This window comes from Phalacrocorax carbo, chromosome 6 (genome assembly GCF_963921805.1).
Source record: "Phalacrocorax carbo chromosome 6, bPhaCar2.1, whole genome shotgun sequence".
Classification (NCBI taxonomy): Eukaryota; Metazoa; Chordata; class Aves; order Suliformes; family Phalacrocoracidae; genus Phalacrocorax; species Phalacrocorax carbo.
In genome coordinates, this window is record NC_087518.1 from 38,027,680 (window position 1) to 38,049,068 (window position 21,389).

Consider the following 21,389-nt stretch of genomic DNA (forward strand, 5'->3'; position numbering starts at 1 on the left):
TGAAAATTACCTGAAACAAGTATTAAACCACATCTGTGCTTGAATCTATAGCTCAGTGTTTCCTTCAGATTTTGGGATACAACTGAGTTCATAATTATCATGTTCATGAATAATGTATCTGTTTGTGGAACCCTATATAATAACTAAATGCAAGTGCACCGTGGAATTAAGCAAATTGCGTTGGTCAAAATATGTTCTTGAGGGTCCTGAACATTTCCAAGATTCACAGCTTAACCAGTAGTGAAACAGTAGTTCTGTCACAGAAGATGGAAGAACAGCAAACTGATTAAATTACTATGGCCAAGAAACATTAAGCCCTTGTAAATTTCAGCATAAGAAATGGGCTGAGTACTTGTTCAAATATTTTGTCTTTGCAGTTAGCAATTTTTAAAATATTTAAACCAGAAGTGGCAGCTTAAATGAAAAACTCTTGCTTTTTTTTTATTGTTGCACAGGCAAAAGGCAGCTCAAGCTGAGCCTCTATCCAGCATTATTTCCATTCTCTTCTTTTTTTTTTTTTTTTTGAGCTGCTCAGATGTTTGTTATAAGACTGTTACCCTCTAAAAATTCTCTACTGGATATACTTTGAAAATTCCCTGACTGTGTTTAGTTTTGAAATTGAAACTGAAATTGTCGTTTCAGTTCTGATCTCTTGAGATATGTTTAGCATACTACTTGAAGGACTGCCATCAGTTTTGAAGTTTTTTTTTTTGTTACCATTATATATTGCAAAACAATGTACATCAAGTTTCATAGATTCTTTTCTAGTGTTTCTGGATTTTAATTTTTTTTTTTTTTGCTGTGCTAATGCATAGTCTGTAAATTTCTCTGTCATATCTTGACTTGCTGTTCCATTTCTGATTTCCTGTGCTCTGCAGCACCAGGAGGCAGGGCTAGTCCTGGCAGTCATAAAAAAAGAGACTTGGTTCCCCCTTCTGGGAAAACTGCCAGATATATACTACTTCAAAAGCTAAAATATATTCTGAGAACTTTGATCAACGGTCTTAAAATATTAGGCTAATTCTTCCCTCATTTTCAGTGCGTGAGAAACTAAAAAGGTCAAATGTGACTTGAAATGCATGTCAATTAAGGTGGATGTGGAATGCCTGGGTACTTAAAGTCATGAAGTCCAGCCTTTCACTGTTAACTATGAAATTTTTATAATGATGTTTGCATTAAGAATACAGAGGCATTACAGCATGTGTACTCTTAACAGTATTTCAGAAGTCAGGATGTATAGCTGTATTCTCACATTTGACAAAAGACTTTTTCAATGAATGAAGAAGATATCATGTGCTATCCATATACGGGTAATAGTTTCTATAGCAAAAAAGCTTTTATCTTTAAACCATTTAATAAATTTCTAAGGATATACTTGGTGGTTGGTAGGAAATAGGGTTAAAGAGCTGTGGCTCTGCCAAATGGCTTTATACTGGTAGTGTTCCATTTGGTCAGATCATCTTAATTGTTAGTGTGCTTCTGTGACCTTCCCTGAGATTCCCTAGAAATATTTTTGTTAAATATGGTTGCAGTACTTAATTTCACTTTAAAATTTGTTTTCATAGATGTCTTTTGGTGAGAAGTGATTGCTTTTTGGAGGAGCTCTTGTGAGTCTGCTCTACAATGGTGCCTCTTGCTTTTAATTTCAGTCATGTTTTCTTTTATTCAAATTAAAATACTGCTTTTTTTTCCTCATGCCTCATTAATAGAAGCTCAGCATGGACGAAACAGGAGGAATGCTGCTTTCTGTCACAAGGGAGAGGCTCTGTTCTCTCTATTTTAGACTTGTGCACGGATACTGCTTTCCACATTTTGACACTGTCTCTAAATGCTCTACTTTGTGTTAAATAACATAACTGAGATCTGGAGTTTCTTCTACTTCTCCATTTTCTGCCCTTTCTCATCTCACATCTTAACTACTACACACCTTCCTTGCAAGTCGTGTCCGTTCCATCCCCTCCCCATTTTGTTTTCCTGGCTGGGTTGGTTTACAGCTGTTCTCTTTATGTGTATTCCATCAGTGGTTTCCCATGTTTGCCTCTACCTTCAAGGTCTGATGTGACTTAGAATTTTACAGTTATCTTCTCTTAAAGAGATACTGGATCTCAGGCCATTATTTGTTCCAAAGGATTGCCCGTTTTGAGTTCTTATGAAGCTTTCCAACAAGAATGTTTATTTTCTGCTATTTAATTTTATTTGGCTGAAATATGTACAATATTGATAAATGTTACATTAATGTGTACAAAATGTATGTTTGTGGAACTCAATGTGAGCAGAAGCAAGTGGCAGTAAGATGCTGTGGGAGGAAGGACAAGCAGATGGTGACAGAAACCACTCTTTCTGAATTTGTTGTTGCTGCTGAGTCCAGATGACATGAAGAAGTGGTATTATTCATGATCTGGTTTCCAGTAGGATATGTAACAGTGAAAACTGTTTAATTTGCAGTTTCTTTCTAGTGATTTAACCAGCAGAACATGCAAAATACTTTGCTGGGTTGTTTCTTCTCATTGTACCCTTTCTGCTTCATCCTTCCATGTGTGGTTTGCCTTCTCATAATTAGGGAAGTGGTATTTATGATAATTAGGTTCTCTCTTTTCCCATGGAACTTTGTTTCTGATATGCTGTTGAAATATAACATAAATAAAGCCAGAATTAAAAAACAAATCCTCATTGGTTCGCTTTCATTAATGTCTAACCTACACTTTGAGTCAAAGAAACATCAGGAAAAATCAACCACAGATAAACTATGAACACAGCAGTATAAGTTTGAAGAGCTTCTAGTTAAGTTTCTTAACATGTGTTGTCTGAGGTCCAAACTATACTGAAAGATCACGCCTGAGGAAGAAGCAGCACACCTCTACTACTGCCACCCTAAGTAACCCTTGCAATGGAACCATCAGCACCCTGGTGTCTGGTGTGGCATTCTGAGCAGTGAGTGCTCTAGTTGTCACCTCCAAGGGGGAGGTAGGCAACTGCTAGATACTGGAATAAACGCTCACAAAGCATCCTTAAAGGGCAAAAGAGTTCTAAATATCTAAAGTCAGTGACTGTAAGACTGTATGAGTTCACTTTATAAGCTATTTTTTAAGTAGACCTTAGCAACTCAAAATTTAAAATATTACGTGAAACTGCATATTTCAACAAAATTCCAGATTCATTAAATTTTTGCCTTACATTGTTCCACCTTTCCTTCTCTTTCATTCCAAAATTAGAGACCCTTATGTTACAGGTTCAGACAATGAATCCTTTTATCTAGCACTTACATTTATTATTCATTGTGCGTTGTCAGTAGATTGCTACTTCAGGCCTGAATTAGAGATAATTAATCTTAGGAAAGCACTTGTAATTTCACTTTATGAAGCACTATTGTCTCAGCACAGCAGTGCTGTGGTGGCAAAATGCTCTAATGCTCATTGTTGCTATGCAGTATCATATCTCTTAATATTTATGTTTATTCAAGTCTTTATTTTGCTTGCCTCTCTGTAGGTTTACATTACAACAGTCATGTTTGTTTTGCTTTGGAAATATTTTTGGTAGTTTTATTTTATACAGAAATAGGTTAAATTGTCATTTAAACCGTGAGGTTAGAAAGACCTTTATCCTTTTCAGAACACTGAAAAGGAAAGCTTGGAAAAGTGATGCACTTCAGAGCAAGAAGGATCAAGTAGATTCCTAACTTGGCATGTTTCTTCACATGAGATAAATTGGCAGCTGGTAATTGATCAGATACAGTATACACTTAGAAGCTAAGGCTTGATGTTTTCCATCTAGTGGTTAAATGTTTCTAAACCTTGCTGGCAACGTAGCCTTCTAGGAACTTTGGTTGCATGTGTGAGCATTTATGTAAGAACTTTACTCAGGAAGTTGATTTCATGTATTGCAGACTTTTTGTTTAGTTTACAGATCTGAATAGGGAACATGTCCTGCTCTGTGTCTTACAATTACTTAGAAACTATTTTAAAAATAGTGATATCTCTTGACAGTACTTAACAACTGGTATTTCTAGAATGCTGAAAGAATAAAATAATAATCTACGCCCGCAGGAAGCTACTGGAGAAGTGTTTCAATGCAAAGTTACCAGAGATCCCCTAGCTGTATAGCACACAAAGGGAAATATTTTGGAATAAATATCAGTGTATCCTTGTCCTTCTATTCTTCCTCTGTATGCTATTGATTACAGTGGGAGATGACAATCTGAGACCGAAAACTGGGCTTTTTGTTTCACTTGGCATTCCTGCTAAGTGGAAATAAAAATTGCTAAGCACTTTTAAAATGTGCTCTTAAGTCTCTTCAGCTGTTTGCCTAATTGTTTTCAGGAATTTCACAGTAATTGCTAACTAAGTTATAGTGCTTACTGCAATGAGATTTTTTTGATTATGCTCTTCATGAAAACTGGCACACCATAAAAACATTTAATATAATTTCTGCTTATTATTAGGTTTTCGACAACAAACCATTCCTTTGTAGAAATGTTAATCTTACCATAGTCCTTGAAAATAGAAGTTGGGGAAAAATAATTAAAATATTAAATAAGTGTATTACACTGTGTAATTTGTGCTGACTAGAGAAACACTCCTCCAACCTGAATTACCCTGTGATCCTGACCTCGTAAGTGGAGTCACGAATTAGAATTTGTTGTTAGTCTAGCTAATGTCCTGGCAGGCTAATCAAAATGCAGCAGTTTTTATTGTTAGCAAATTACAGTGATGCTAACACTTGTAGTCTCGTTACTGCTGGTTCCTCATAATCGATGTACACAAGCTTCTTCACATCAACGCTGTTCATGCTCACCCTTCCAGTTTCCTGAGCTCTGCTGGGAGGAGGATGCTGGTGGTGGCTCTACGTGAGGTATGCTGGGTCCTTTCAAGCAGCCAGCTGCTAATGCTTTGTGTTGTCCAAAAGTTTATCAGTGTTAATCACACTGGTTTTGTTAGGCCTTTATTGTATCTGCGGTATTTTCCATAAGACTCCGCAGTTGCACAAAGCTGAGCTGAATCTAAAAGCAAGTTAGACGTAAGTCGTCTGACTGTAATAACTTCATTACACTTAAGTCTCTCAACTGCAAAGCATGCGCTGCTACAGCTAAATCCGAGCTCAGAAAACAAATTCAGGCTGAAAGAAGTCCAGCCAAACATGGGGTCTTTAGGCCCGTGTGTGTGAGAAATCTGTGTGCAGCAGGCATGCTGGAGAGGGGGGAGCATGAACTGACCTTTCAGGTTGGCTTGCCGAGTATAGTCGCTGAAGATGGAATTAGTCTGCTTGCAAAGCTATAAGCTGTTACAGTTGTGATGGGAGTACTGACATCTCTTTATATTGGCCAGTCTGTAGTAAACCACAAGCAAAGGACAGTGTCTCCTGCGCGGTCATCTGGCCTGGGGCAGCTCCTGCAAAACAAGCCTTCTGGTTGCTGCCAGGTGCCACGTGTAATTTTGACATGCACTTGAAAGGATGTTCTTAAGCTCTTAAAATCTTTCATTGTGGCTTCCATTCTTCAGTGTAAGAAGTTCTTCAGTGTTGAGTCATCTTCTGGTGATGAAGCATGGAGGTTTTCTTGTGTTTCTTGCCTCCTTGTGAGCTGACATGGCTTATTACACTAGGGGCCTCTGATCCGAACTACAGCAGTTTGGCAAAATGAAAAGGTAATCTATTCAGAAAGAAAATCTCTGCAAGCTGTTTGAATCTGGTATGATAGAGCAGAGGTTCTTTGGAGGCTGTGGACTGGGTGATTTTTTGTTTTGTTGTTGTTTTGGGTTGTGTGTGGGTTTTTTTCCAATCTTATTGTTGGAGGAGGTTAATGTCTGTGAAACTGAAATTCTGGATTTCTGGAAAATGCTATTTATAGTCTTTTGAGGTTAGGTCTGGACCAAAGTCTACTGGAGAACCTCAAGAATGATCTCGAATAAATCTTCAGAGTGTCTGTCTGTGTTTGTAAGGATTGTTTTTTTTCTATTCAGGTAATGTTTGAAATACTCAGTTTAGCTGAAGCTGTGACAAATTTGCCGCTCTGCTGTATGAAGTGCAGCAAAAGTATAGGGAGATGTGTTTACAAAACTTAAGTCTGACCTTTCATGAAAGCAGCTGCTTGGTCTAGACTACTCAAGGCTGTTTAATAACAATTACAAGCACTGGGAATACCAGCCAGAATACACAAACAAAATTTTGTCTTTCTTTCCTATACCTTGATCCTTTATCCTTTACAGTCTAGGGCTTTGTCGTTGTTTTGTTACTCCTCTATGAGAGGTACTGACCTACCTCCCTGTTGGAGGGATAGCTTAGAAAAAAATTTGCTCCCAGAATTTGCTTGTTTAGGTGTGTAGGGAAACAGTCCTGGTATAGGTAAGTGTATAAGCCTCTCGGCTTGTTGGAACAGTCATTAATGGGTGCAAACTGCCCTGGTTTTTCACACAGTGAAACTCATTTGGTTTTGAATCTTGAAATTGTGCTTTGGGTAATTTCTCCAAATCTTACAAGTAGATAATTTGTGTACAATTTTCAGTCTAAAATTCTGTCTGCAGCTTTGATTAGGTTCTCCAGTGTGTTTGGAGTTCTTGCTCTAATCTCTGTATTGTTTATAAGGAACATTCTTATCTCACTATTATCTAGAACGTAGCAAAAATGTGAAGCTTCAAGATGTGCCCCTATACCTGTCTCCTTTTTCCCTGCTCCCTGGTACAGATTTTCATTGATTGTTTTTGGGAGAGAGGGTATAAAATTTTCCATTTGCTGGTCTCCTAGGTTACAGGGAAAGACAGTTATGATCTCATGCCTTCCCAGTACTTCCTAATTTAATGTGCTACATCTTGTATTTAGAACTTTCCTAAGTGTTTCCTAGAAAAATCATTACTGTCCCTCATGACTGTACCAAATACTAGGACTTTAGTCTATTGTCAAAACAATTAAAGAGCAATGCTTTTTCATTCGGAATTGAGATCTATAACAGATGCAGGCTGTTTTAATCTCCTTCACTAAGTTCCCAGCCTTAATCTATAAACTATATTTCCTGTCTTTTCTATCAGTGTTATTTACCTCTTAACACTTGTACCTGTAATTTTATATACAGTACTCTTCTACTGCATCTGAAATTGCTTTATTTCTTAGTGATAGCATTCCTTTCTTGTGACTTAACCTGCTGTGCTTGTTAAGTCTCCCACAGTCTCCTCCTTGACTTCTAGCTCAGTCTGTTTATTTCTATCATCCTGGCATTAATATACAAGTAGTTGTGAGATGGTTTATTCTCTTTCTTTCTTGGTAAGTAATTTTTTCTTCTCTTTCCTCTTCCCCCTTTTCTTCTTATCCTTACTATCCACAAGCCTGGCATTTCAGTTCTTGACTTCCAGTTGTCTTTTTGTCAAAAAGTCAATCTTTTATCTACTCCAGGCTGGTGGGTTCCCCCCCCCCCCCCCCCCCCCCCCCCATGGCTGCTCTGAAGGCAGAAGGTTGAATATCTGAAGGGAAGTAGTGGCTAGTCAAAAGCACATGTGTGCTCTGTGAGGATTGTGCTCCATGGATGAGGTCTCTAGACTTCTCCTTTCAGTTGATTAAAGGAATGACAAACATACTGTGCATAGTGGTATAAAAAATTAAGGTGAGGTTTAGCAGATCATATGGACTGCCTTGGGGAGAGTGAAAGGAGGTGTGATTCACACGGACAACAGTGCAGTCAGTTTAAGAGGTGAACACTTTGCAGATATTCAGTACTCAAAGTGCTGTTGATCCTCATTTTTGTTTCTGGGGTTGATGCAAGATACGAAATGGAAGTCGTCAGCTGTTGAGCTTTTGATCATTTTGAGCTGATGGAACTGGGTACCAGTGATCTTCACAGCACATCATACATCTTTTCCTGGAGACTATTAGAAAGAAATTATATGCATTGAAAAAATGTAACAGGAAAAGGTAATCCCGTGAATGTTGTGGCAATTACTAAAACTCATAGTGTGTCCCTATTATTCTTCTGCATAGCTTAAAATGTAATAGGTAGACCACACAAGTGGATGAGTGGTGGCATTTTTTTGGGGGGGTGGGGGCTGTGTATGTGTGTTAGTTGTTTGTGGTAGTGGTTTGTGGTGTGTGTTTTTTTTTTTTTTTTTTAATTCAGAAAGTAACGGCAAATGAGAGAGGGAGGCTTCACTGAAGAAATAACATTTTGGTCATTCTTTAGAGGAGTCGTCTGTGGCAGTGTATGGAGATGTGCCTGTGAGGAAGGAACCCAAAGGTGGTAAAAAAAGGGAGTGAAAATAGAAAGACACTAGATCAAATATAGATGTGTAGAATGTGGACAAGGACTCTAGTGGCAGGAAAAAAATTACTTCAAACAAAAATTGAAATTAGTGGAGGGTAATGTGGTTAATGGGAGGAGGGAAAAATTAGATACATTGCCAAGTAATTTGGAGCAGATGGGAGGTGAGAAAAAATGAAGAGCAGAGATGTCTAACTGTAAAAGGCTGTAGAAGTCAAGGTGACAGATGAGGACTTAGAATAAAGTGCTCTAGTAAACAAATTATAGAACCCAGATCACTTCTTTGCTTGCTGAAGAGGAGGAAATGAGAGAGAAGGAATTGGAGGTGAAAATGAAGTTTTGGTCCTGAGAGAGTAAAAGGGTATGCATTATTTAGAATAGAAAAGGAAGACTGTAGCAATAGACTAGGGGGAAAAAAGAAAAGGTATGCTCAGTACTAGATAGAATCATTTTGTGATAATGGCGTGGCAGGAATGGGAGAGGAAGCTGACATTTGGATTAGAACCAACTTGAAGGAAATGTGCTGAACAATTGCTGCATGTTTGAACTGATATGCAGAGGTGACAATTAAGTAATCGGAAAACTTGTACTTACAGTGGACTTGTTTCCTAGGAGGGGGCTAAAAGAATCGATAATGCTCTGATGTACTGATTCACCGCTGTAGAAATTTCTTACTGCAATGTTATGTCTTGCCATGAAGCGCATGACTCGGGTTGCTTTATGGATGCTATGAAATAATGATAATGATCACTCAATTTGCTGTATTTTTATTGCTTAATAAAAATGTCTTCTCTCTTGTGCATAGATATTTGATTTAATGGATGCCAAAGCCCGTGCTGACTGCATCAAAGAAATAGATCTTCTTAAGGTAAAAGATTTTTTTTTTTAAATGTGCAGCCATCATCAAAGTATATTAAGTTTTTCACAGATACACCTGAGGTGTCCACTGTTGTCTGTGTAGAGTTTTTATAAGCCTCATTTGAGGAATTTTGTAATCTTTTTTTTGCTTTAAAAATTAACTTTGAGAAGTAAATTTGATAGAAAAATAGGTAACTTTTAAAGTAGAAGTTTCTGCTAAAACCACAGTATTGTAAATAATGATGTCCTGTGCACAGTAAAATATTGATTTTTGAAAATTGACATGGCTGTTTCAGTTAAGTTTAGCATGCTATTGCATAGATATATTGAAGCAAAATTCCTCTAAAATTGCAATGTCAGTTATCGTGTTGATCCTAAAATGCCATCGTGTTCTTGCAAAATCTTTATCTGTAAATGATTCTCATAAGCATATACTCTTTGTATCATACTGAAATAGATTTTAGGGGTTGTTTTGTTTGCCTAAAGAATGTTTCATTTGTCAGTCTTAAAATATAAGACGTGCCCTACCCTAAAATGTGCGTTGTTGTTCTGCTTTCTTAGCAACTGAATCATCCAAATGTGATTAAATATTATGCCTCATTCATTGAAGACAATGAACTGAACATAGTGTTGGAATTAGCTGATGCTGGGGATCTCTCTAGAATGATAAAGGTAGGAATTAACTTTTTAAAAATTTGAAAGCTTGTAATGTTCAACTATGGCTTTTCATTCTGTGTGCTCATCACTGGGTGAAATGCAGTGAAATGTCAGGAACTGTGGAGAAAGTGGAGTGTTTAGACTGACTTTTTTAAATGCATGTTCAATATTGATGCTTATGTAAGTGTTTTTAACACTGTTGCCCAGAATGTAAGTGCAGATGGGGACATAACTAGACTGAGATGATATTAGCACTGGGGAGAAGAAAAAAAAAAGCTATAAAGAAAAGCACTGTCACCACCATTTAGAACAACACATTTTGACAGCATTTCTGATTTTTGGCACGGTTGTGTTTTGTGTTCCAGTATTCTATTCTCTATAATAGTAGTGAAAGCAGAGAAGGGCTGGCGTCATAAGGCAGAAGTTTCTTCTAGATCTTGAACTTCAGCTGCTAACTACCTTAGCAAACAAAATGAGGATTAAAATGGAAATAACTAAGTTGTTTTCAAGGTCTGGTTAAATACTTTATCTTGAGACTAACCTATTCTGAAAGTATATTTCATATTTGTTTGAAATCACATGCAGTGAACTTACTCATGTGTTGTTGTGCATTATGGGTTAATTGCTTTCTTTTGTAGTTTTTAAATGCCTGTTCTTTAGCTAATCAGAAAAAAATTTATCCAAGACCAGTTGTATAAACTTTGTATTCTGAAACTTATATGAACTTCTAACTAGCTTTTTTTATCTTTCCCTCGTTTCTTACCCTTTTTCCACCAGGTCTTGGTTTTACTATGTCCCTTTGGTGTACTTTCTTCTGTGCACACCAACATTATTGTTGTCAACACAGTGTAACTCTGGGAACAAACAATGCCAGTCAATTAGCATTCGCTGAGCAACAGCCTGGCACAGAACAGAGGTCTGCTGTTTTGCTTAGGACCTACATGAATAGAGAATGTTAATTCCTTCGTTAATGACTTTCATACTGATTTTTTTTAAACTTTTGAAGACTATTCCCTTCTAGATTGATAATTGTAAGGTAGGACAGTCAAAATTTGGCTCTAAACAGGTTGACAGCGTTCTGTTAATATTTATATCCAAATCTGATACTTTTCTTCACTTTATGAATTATTAATTCTGTGGGCTTACATTTCATGAAACATAAAGGAAGGTTTGTCTTTTCTTTTGAATGTTCAGTTTTGACACAACAGTTATTAATGTGAGTGCTCTGTGACAGATTGCCTTATGGCATGTCTGGTCTTATGACCCGTTGAAGCTTTTTCTTTTTCCCCTGCTTTTTTTAAACTTTTTTTTTCCATTTTAAACCCAATGTGTGAATAATGGTTTCTTCAGTGCAGTTGGCCTCATTACACCTTGTCCAAGTTGGTGGGTATTTTTCACAGGCTCGATCTTGGAGGCACTTTGTGGTTGTCCTTTTAACACAGGGATCATGTTTAATGTAGCAAACTTAGATTGCCGTTTGATGTTAATGACAGCCTATCAGGCTATTATTAAATATGTATGAGATGTCACAATGCACTCCATCTTCACGCTGCTGGTGGAGGAAATGATTTGGTAGAATATGTGGATGGTATGAGTTTAAATGTGGGACGCATCAGTTAATAGTGTCTTCTTAAAGAAGCATTTTTAAAAACTGCCCGAAAAATGAATTATATGTACTGGTACAGAAACTTCCTAGCTGAATGGCTGCCTGTCACACTCTTAAATTAAGTAACTCTGTTGTGTTATTAAAACAAACCCTGCTTTGGTTTCCAGTGTTCTTGCTAGAATGCTCTTCTGTGTTTGTTGGAAGATGTTGAGGCACCCCCAGAAGAGTGTTTGGGTACTAGGCTTGTGTGATTTATACAAAGGATCAAGCATATTTTTGAAATTGTAATCTCCCACAGCTTGAATGGCACTGAAACCAATGTTAATGTGAGAGAAACTACTTAGCTAGTTTACTTGGTTATTTGTTCTGAAATTATTGGCACATCAGAGAATTCTTGCAAAGCTGCTGTGCCTCACAGAGCACCTTAATGAATTCTTTAGTTCTTCCCTTAATGAACCACATCCTTGCTGCCCAGCTTTTATGCCATCCCTGTTGTTACCTGTGAATAATACTCTCTTTGTCCCCATTGAGCAGGCGACTGAGGAAAATCACTTGGTGCACTCATAGGGATTCTACTAGAATTCATAGAATCTGCTGTATGTCAAACCCCCCCCCCCGTGCATCAGCATTTACAAATCGCATAATGAAACAGGAGGTATCTTGTGTCCTCTCTGTGTGTTTATGTATGTACATACGCAGATGTAATCCACTTTGCATTAACTTTTTTTTAATTACCTCTGTCACAGGGAGATGTTTCAGTACAGCCTCCATTCTCAGAAGTAGGAAGATCCAAAATTGATGATTTCTTACCTTCCAGCTTTTAATGGCCTGGTAGAATTCTTGGATGTGGCATGTCATTAATACTGAGAGGCAAACATTATCGGTGAGGGGGAGATACTTGCCTTTGATTTACAGTTGGTTTTGCACTAGAATATGTCCCTCAGTATTGTGTAAGCCCTGTGTAGGGATGGTGAAAGAAGGAAAAATTCTTGATGTTCTGTATCTGTGAATTAGGCAGCTGGATACTATTGCATCAAATATTTTACAGGCAAATAATTAGTAACTAATGTGCTAGTTCCCACTTGCTCATGGTCTGTTGCTTGTCGGTGTCTCTGGTCTCCACTATGGAACATGGTGATAGTACATGGCTACCAAGGTTAAGGGTAGTTCACGAAAACTATTGTCACCTTGTAATATGACCTCCTTTTGCAATACAAAAATATGTTGTAAAGCAGGTTTGAGGCTCGATCCCTTTTCCCATTAGTCACAGTTCTCCTCCGCTACAGATGGGGACAGGGTGATAATTGTTCTGTGGACTTTTTTTTAAGCAACAATTGATTTATTGGATAAAGAAAATGCCGTACATAAGAATCTACTAATTGCATTAATCAAGAAAATGTGTTATAATGATTCAGTAAAAAGACGTAGTTAGTAAAGTCTGTGCTGACAATATTGAAATGAGAATTTGAACTATATCGCAGAATAATTAGCATATTATTTAAGATTAATATGAAGTTGTTAGGCTTGTAAGAAGGGATTTTATCAACACTAAAATGTTGTGGTTTGTTTTTTCTTAAAATCAGCAGCAAACTTTTAGGCCTGTTTTATTTCTGCAGATATTTTTAGTTTTCCTGGCAAATAATCTTAGCACACCAAAAAAAAATGCAGACTTTAAACTGAATATGTCATACAGATCTTAAGGAAGTTAATAATGTTTTGGGAACAAGTATGAAGGCTTTCATCTATAAAGTTAAAAATATGTTTGCAGCTTTCTCAAGATAGATGGAAAATAATTTGAATTGTACAAAATGTCACCTAGGCACTTCACCCACTCTTCAGAGAACACTTCTTGTGTGTATTTTTTTCAACTTTTAAATTAAAAAAAATAAATACTATAATTAGCTGGGTAAAATAAGACAAGTATTTTAAAACTTCTTATCAGTGTGATGTTCATATTGATATCTCAGGTTTCTGTAGTTGGGAACAGTGAATTCTTTGTCCTTAAACGTGCTTGTATTTTACAGGACGGTCAAAATTCAGAGATGGTCGCTTCTTTCCAAGCAACTAATGCATATCTAAATTGCTCAATTGCAGTAGCTGGAGCTCTGTTTAGACTTGTTTGAAGTTGCATTGATTATCATTGTGATGTTTCACCAGTGGTGGATATTTTGGGCTTCACTGTGCGAACTTGTGTCAGGCAATTTCTCCTCTCTGCATGGTCTGGGTTGCAGACCCTCCCTCCTCTCCCCATGCCAAAATGGATTAGCAGTGAGGTGTTTTTAGAACTTATTTGTAATACTTCAGGGTTGCCTAACTTGCCTGTGCTGCATTACGGGACAGCTTGCCTTTTTTAAGGGCTTAAGGAGTGGAAGCAATTTCAGCTTCAATCATTGGCAGCTTTGCCAGCCCAGAGCACTGCTCCTGCCTGCGTGAAGCAACCATGACGCCGTTGCAGAATCCATGTGACTGCAGTCTGTGTGTTACAGCATGAGGTGGCTACAGGGTGAGTTGACAGCCTTTGGGGATTTTTAGAGATGAGGTAATGGCAGTGGATTTGGAAGGAACAAAGGGGCACAAGGTAGTTATTACAATCTGCCTTAAGTGGCTCAGTGATGTCTGTGAGGCTGGACAGCACTGGCTGGAGGGTTATCCACATCATTCTGAACTTGGATGGTGATCAGATGCAGGTCAGAAGCTTCTGTGTGAGTTGCTTTTGTGCACTTAGCAGTGCATCTTGCCCCACTGATCTTGCAGCATGGTGGAGAGTTGAGGGGGCATGTACTGCTACAGAAGCTAATTACTTTTTCTGTCTGCAGACTAGCTGCTCTGGATTGCTGCATGGCTAGTAGCCCATGATTAACCATTCTCACTGCAGTGAAGCTTGTTGTGTTGCTGAGAATGGGAAGTTGCCACTGTTGTTTTTTTTCCGACTATTTTCTGGTGGATTGCTGTCCTGGGAATGTGCTAGAAATAGAGATGTTTTTTCAGATGGTGGGGTTATCTGGTGAAAGTTGATAGCACACGTTAGCTATAGTTTGACTTTTTTACTGTGATAATTGTAAGGTTCTGGAGAGTATGAAGTTAGGGAAGCACCTGTGTGTAAGGAAGAGGTGCAGTGGGAAAATTTAGCAGGTCAGGTGTTTACTCCTTCCCAGGGCATGACCCAATGTTTTGGGAAAGCCTTAGTTGTTAACTGACCATATTGTTTGGCTGTGACTTTGTAATATAAAACATTGATTCACAACTGTAGCAGTTCTAGGAGATAGTTGGTGTTCCTGTTTGGAAGGCTGGTGGGACAATGATGATAACGCCAGTGTAGTCGCAATGGCAGCGTTGCAGAAGCTGTATTCTGCTGTGTGCACATGTGTAGCGGGACAGTAATTCTGTTTGCTGTTAGGGTTGCCAAAGATTTAGCTGTGTGAGAATGTGTTTTCAGTTTGTCAAAATACAACAATTTCATACTATAATGTTGCATGCCAGCTGTCCGCTTGAGGGTGTATGTTTCCAAAAATGTTTTAGAATTTAGTAGACAGCTAAGGAAAAATATATTATTCTGCTGAGATATGTTTGTTTGATTTTTAATCTATTTATGTATTTTAAAATCTAGCAACCATTGCATCTGAAATATTGTGAGCACCTTGTCCTTGGAACGGAGACTTAAAACTTAGAAAGGGGATTTCACAAATGTTAAAACTCGCGTAAACTTAGCCTAGCCTAAATACAGGAGTTCATATGTGCTTAACAGAAGTTGCTGGAGCATAGCAGCCAAAGTGGAGAATTTCTGTACGTGTAGAGCTGAGTGAACCTCTTGCATTTCTTAGTGCTGACAGCATTGTCTACCTGAGTGACTATGAGTGCTTCAACCTATAGCATGGGTGACTGAAAAGGCTTTGCCAGAAGTAGCTTTTGCCAGATGCTGGGGATGGGCTGAAGCTTTCCTATCTCTCAAGAGGGCGTTTATTCTTTCTAACAACACAAGGAAGGGAGTAATCTGAGATTAATGTGGAGAAGACAAAAGACGAGGCAGGCAGAAGAGTAGGCTTGAACAAGCAGCTAAATGACCCTTAAGGAGGGAGAGAGAGGATCTGACTGGGAATAGGGGATACAAGTGGACTGGGACTAGCTGGAAAGCAGTTTCTGAGAGAAGGTAGACCAGGAAGTTATGACACAAGGCAGTAGAGACTGAGAGGTCTAAGAGAATAGGAGTAATGGATTGGGAAACATGGAAATGGGAGTTCCAATAGTGGGTATGAGCACAGTGAGATTAGAGGAGAGCTAGTGTGTTGCCAGAGAACAGGACAGACTGGGCAAGGATCCTACAGGCAGATGAACTGGCTGCCAGGAGGGAGAGAACCTGGATGAGATAACTCAGACTGGCTGGGACAGGGTGCAATTGTGTAAATGAAGAAAATGGGATGAAAGGACCATTCTGGGATGGGGCTGGAGAAGAGGAAGGTTGCATAGGATTTACAGATCAAACACAGGGGAACACAACCTTTCCTTTAGCATACTGCCATGTAGAGTGTGGAATGGGACTCAAGGTTCAGGAGTGCCGCTGTTCATCTGCTGTCAGCAGATGTAAATGAAGCCCACTGGCAGTACCCATCCATTACCTGCTGAAGGATGATGCTCTGTTGTGCAAGTTACTCGGCCAGCTGCAATACTAGCTGTGGCTATAAAAGTGCCAACTGTAGTAAGCTGTGCATAGAAATGTAATAGAGAGCCTGCATTTTTGTAGTTAGTTTTATGCTTTTTTTTTAATCTAGGGAATTGCTTATAACCTAAGGAAGCAACACTGAATCTGCAAAATCCAGCATTCAAAGGCTAGAAAATCCTACAACTGGGTATCTTATACTCCAGCAAATTTCAAGTTTAGTTTTTCTTTGAAGAACCACCACTCTAATCAGTGTTAAGGGTGCAGCTACTCTGGGTAGGAATCATGGTGGTGCAGGGCGCACACCACCATTTGTTGTATTTGTGCTGTCGCCTTTGCTGCAGTGGTCGTTTTCAAGGCAGGGAATTCAAGAAAGACAAAGGTTTTGTGGTTAATACAATTGAATGCTCTTCCAAAGACCATCCTTCCTTACTGTCCCTGGTACTGTTCCTAAGGGATACTGTGTAAACCACATCAGGCACTATTTTTTTGATGGCAATTGTAATTGATTATTCTGTATTTCTGATAATCAAGATAACACTCTGGGGTTTGATTTGTAGAAGTATTGAGTGTTCACAGCCTCATCTGTTCTGAGTGGAAACTGTGCTTTGAAGAACTGTTTCATTAAGCTAAGTATGTTTAAAAGGAGGTGCTTAAATTGGTGCGGAATTAATTAACACTTTTGGTCTTAATTCTTTGCCCCCATTCTAATCTGTAAAATGGGGATATTACTATGTCATAATTTCTAAGGCCATTTGTGGAGATAAACTTCATGAAGTTTCCTTTATTAACTTGATATTCCACTGATGCATACCAGGAAGCAGTACCCTCTCCCTGAAACTTATATTTAATAATAGGTTTCAAAAAGTGCACAATAAATAAAGCCTAGAGACATTTTCAAACTGCCTATTAGCTGAGTGTCATGAATGAATGAGAAAAGGGTCTTCTGACATAAAGAAAGAAAACAGAACTGAAAGCTACATGCGTGCACACACTCACAAGGGGGAAAAATTATGGTGGCTTTAATCCTGAGATTTTTTTTTTATACGTATATTTATGTCCAAATACTTCACATCGTGACTGTGGAAAAAGTATTTTTAAAGTAGTCTTTTGTGCATGTCCGTGTATTTTCTTTTCATGATATTGATTTATCATGATCTATAAGTGCAAATTTTAAAACGTGGAACGTGATTCTTTTGGTCATCAGCAGTATCTGTGTCTCTTGTACTTTTTTCCTCTCTCCCTCCCCCACCATGACTGCTAGATTTAATTTAAAGAACAAAAATCCCCACTTCCTTCCTCCCCTCCCCCCAGTGCCAAACATCCTGACTTGTAGTCTTTTTATTTTTAGCATACGGTTATGTTTTGTAATAAAGAACAGTTTGGCACCTGCTGAAGCTATGTAATTGATAAATGTTAAAAGCTTAAAAATATTTTTTTTTGCATGTTTTCTATCACCTTTACTCCTAGGTAGCTTGAAGAAACATGTAATATGCTAGGGTACTGTAGCACAGTATATGCTAATTAAAGATCAAAGCTAAATTATTTTTATGTGCCTTTTCCTAGAGGAGGAACCTGGGGCTCTGAAATGGTCAGGCTAATTTTTGCCACTAACCTTTTTTTTAAAGCTACTAAAAATATTTCTTAAATTCTGCCCCTGCCCAGTAATTAAAAAAATACTCCCCTGCCAAGGTGGGAGAGCTAGTTCTGGTAAGCTTTTGCTCCCCATACGTGTGTGTTACTGGGGTGTCTGACAGGTGCTTGCCTGTCACCTTAGCTCTCATCCGCAGGTAACCAGAATGAGAGCTGCGGCGGCAGTTTACCATGTGCAAGTTATGTGTAAGTGCTGGCAGGAGGAAAGCTGACTGGTCCAGCAGTTTATAACCAGTGGGGTAATTGGACTGGGTAATTGCCAGACAGCCTTGTTATTTTTTCTGTGAATCAGCCATTGTCCGTGCCTGCCACTGGAACAATAAGAATAAGTGGGCAGATTTTCTGCTAAAATAATTAGATATCAACACTGTTTTGTCTTGTGGACAGCCCCCTACACAGACATCACACCTGAAGCTATTGTATAAGCCAACCGTCTGTACTCACAGGGAGAGTAACTGTGTCAGTCAGCTACGAAAAGTTAACTTGATGTTAAATTTCATTTAACTATTACACAGGCTGTTCAAGCAGCTCTAACTGGGGCAGAAATGCTCGGGGTATTTCTCCTTCACCTTTGCCCACTGGTGCTAGAATTGTCTGGCTCCATGAACACAAAAGAGCACGGAGAATTGAAAGATTTTATTTAATAGTAGTTCTGGGTGTGTTTTCTTGTTTGAAATGCATTGCAAAAACAATACTTGGAGATTGTTTGTAGTTTTTCACACAGTTGCTTTTGAAAAATTTGCAGTGTCTGGTGTTTGTGCTATATGAACAACTTGCTGAGAATGGAGAGAAGATCTTGAATTTGTCTGGCTTATTTGTGGAGAAAAAAAAAAAGTTAAGATGGTAGTCTCGGTATTTACTGTGTCATGCTATTGCTTTTTATTAGGGAGTAGAGTTAATGATTCAAGCATGGCTTTCACCTCTTCATGCCGTACCAGTTTTCCCAAGGGGATCTATTGGAGAGGGATGCATGTAAACAAATACTGTTGAATTTAAACATGTGGCTGTGTGTTTTAAGAAGCCTGCTCAGCGATAACAGCATAGACAATGAAAATGATACAGTTACTGGAAAAATTACTTTCATGGCTTTGCAAGTATATCTGATTTCAGTAGGATATCTTTATCTCTGAACACTATGTTCTTGCTTTTTTGTGTGAGCAAAAACGTTAGGTGGAACAGAGTGCCTCTAGGTGGACAGCTCAGTAAGGAAAAATGAATCCTTGCAAAGGCAGTTGGATGAAAATATATGTATAAAGTAACTTTGCTCAGAGCTTTCTAAGGGATCTGAGTTTAATCAGGAGCCTTATTAACAGTCTGAAGCATGAAAAAATATATACTAAAAATTGAAAATGACAATTTTGACTTGGGTTTTCCTTACAAGCCTTTTTATTTCTTGTAAGTAGATGTCTTTATTTGGATTGTGTGTGAAAGAAGATTGTGCTTCAGAAGATGTTTCTATCTCAATTCTGTGGTGTGCATGTGGTGGGTACTGTGGTGTGTGTTTTGTGGTTTGGTTTTTTTTAATATTTATTTTCCTTAGGAAAGACCATAGTTTCATTCTACTAATTTGGCCTTCTGATGCTAGTAGGTAATTTTATTACTACAATTACTTTCTCTGTTAGTTTTTGTACTCTTAGTCTTTTGTTGCTATTGATTAAATAAAATTACTTGTTGTATACAAAATCAATAAAAGAAGATGACTGATTTTTTTTTTTAATGCATTTTTTTGTCAATTCTGGAAGGGAAAAAATAAATGTATGGCCTCTTCAGTAACTAGAGATGTGAACAGCTGTAAAGAAAAGTTGGAAAAAGAACCAGCTAAATATTTTTAAAAATTGTTTCTTCTTATTAGTAGTCACTTTATTGGCCAAGTACTTGTTACTTTCTCTATGTTCACTTGGTAGATGCTAAATAGTTTGGGGTTTTTTGTATTTGTTCTATTTTTACAACGAAGAGACAGCTGTTATTCCTGAAATGTAGGCAAATTTGGTCACCTTATGATCAAATTGGATGAATGAATAAAGATGTGTTGGAAAGGTATATTTTTGTTCTGCATGGAAAGCAAGGAGAAATGGCAGAAAACTTATCACAGTCTAAAGATACGGGCAGCTGAATTCATAAATGAACAGAGCCGGGCAAAACTCCTGGGACACTGCTTTCCTACTAGAATTATTTAGCATCTTAAATAGAAATTAAGACTTATGTAGAAACTTCATTTCTATATACATGTGTGTCTGATCTTTACTCCAAAATAGAGATGTTGAGGTCCATCTTCACTGGTCTATCTTTTTGACCCTGCACGCCCTTGCCAGTTCTGGTTTGTTTCTGTTGTATTCACAGAGAACTCTTACTCGTGCTTCCATAATTGCCTGTTACAGCTGCCTGACCTCCTCTTTCCTCTCTCTGTTCTTTCTGCTAGTCCATATGAAAAAGGCTCCCAAAGAAACACATGCAGAAGTGGCCAAGAACTTCACTACGTGCTACTCGGAAGTTTCTTGTAATAGTCCCATCTGCATCACTTTCCTCTTGATGAAGTTCAGATTTCTTCCCATGAGTACCTGGTTGTTGAATGGCTGTGTTCTGATAACTCTATGCAGTAAAATACAGAAAAAGACCCCTTTATATTTTTGTAAACTAGAAGTGAAGTCATGAGAAGACAGATGCAATCAAGATCCTCATCAAAATGTAAAAGCAAGGAAAAGGCATCTATTTAAAGCAAGGAAATGATCATTCTCATTTTACTTTTTCCCCAAATTCTCTCTTTCAGAAGGCAACTCTAGCCTAGAACATGCACAGTACAAAAATCCAGATATATGTTCTTGTGGGCTCAACGGACAGAGCCCACAGACTTTTTTTTTAAATAATGACTTTACAAAATTGTTCATCAGTTTATAATCTTTCTGCAAAAGATATTCATAAACCTCTTGCTTTCTATAGTCCAGTTTGTTTCTTAAACACTCATTGGGGGTTTTCTATCTTATTTATTTATTCCTATTTTTTTCCTCTATTTGATGAGGTCTAAACCAAGCTAAATCACACCTTAAAATTCTCTGAGTCACTAACATCAGAACTGAATGCTGAATTTTTTCCAAATGTGGTTACTGAGACATAGGCAGTCATACCTGAAATCTCCAATTGTATTGAAATCATCTATACTTGCTGTTCTTAACTCATCTGCAGAAAATCCTTAATAAAAGCCAAACATAGTCCCTTAAGAGTATTCTCTGAACTGTGCTTGTTGAGCCTAGATAAGACCATTTGCTAATTGCTGTCACTCTTGCTTTTGGAATTTGACCTTTAAAGCATCATCTTTAGAAACTCAGTATAATGTAATTCCATGCTTTTATATCGACTTTAAACTTTTCCCCCCCTTCTGTCTTTTACTCAATTGTTTGTTTTAATGCCTCCAAGAAACTGAATTGCATATGCTGTTTAGGTGCAGGGCACCTATATTTAATATTACTAGGATGAAAACATTCGGAGAATATTTAATTTTTCTTTTAGCGATTCATTAGAGAAAACCAGGAGAGTTCCGTTTTCTGCTCACTCTGTAAAAAGGGACGAAAAGATGAACTGGTGGTATAACCTGCCTATCTTAAAGCTCTTTAAGGCATTTGTATAGCAGATTTATGACCACAAAAATTTCCAGTTGCATAAAATGACTGAATTGCAGTTTTATCTGTACTGACATTGTGAAAACTCTTCAAAGTAGTTTTTTGTGATTC

General features: G+C 37.9%; 1 protein-coding gene across 2 annotated transcripts in view; it reads left to right on the top strand.

Annotated features, from left to right (window-relative positions):
• The window catches only part of NEK7 (NIMA related kinase 7), a 77,280-nt gene that overhangs the window by 21,402 nt on the left and 34,489 nt on the right, over positions 1–21,389 (top strand). For both annotated transcript variants that reach the window (XM_064454767.1, XM_064454766.1), the window contains 2 exons: positions 9,042–9,104; positions 9,656–9,766. In XM_064454767.1, the coding sequence (XP_064310837.1) occupies positions 9,042–9,104; positions 9,656–9,766 (174 nt within the window). The remainder of the gene's footprint in view (positions 1–9,041; positions 9,105–9,655; positions 9,767–21,389) is intronic.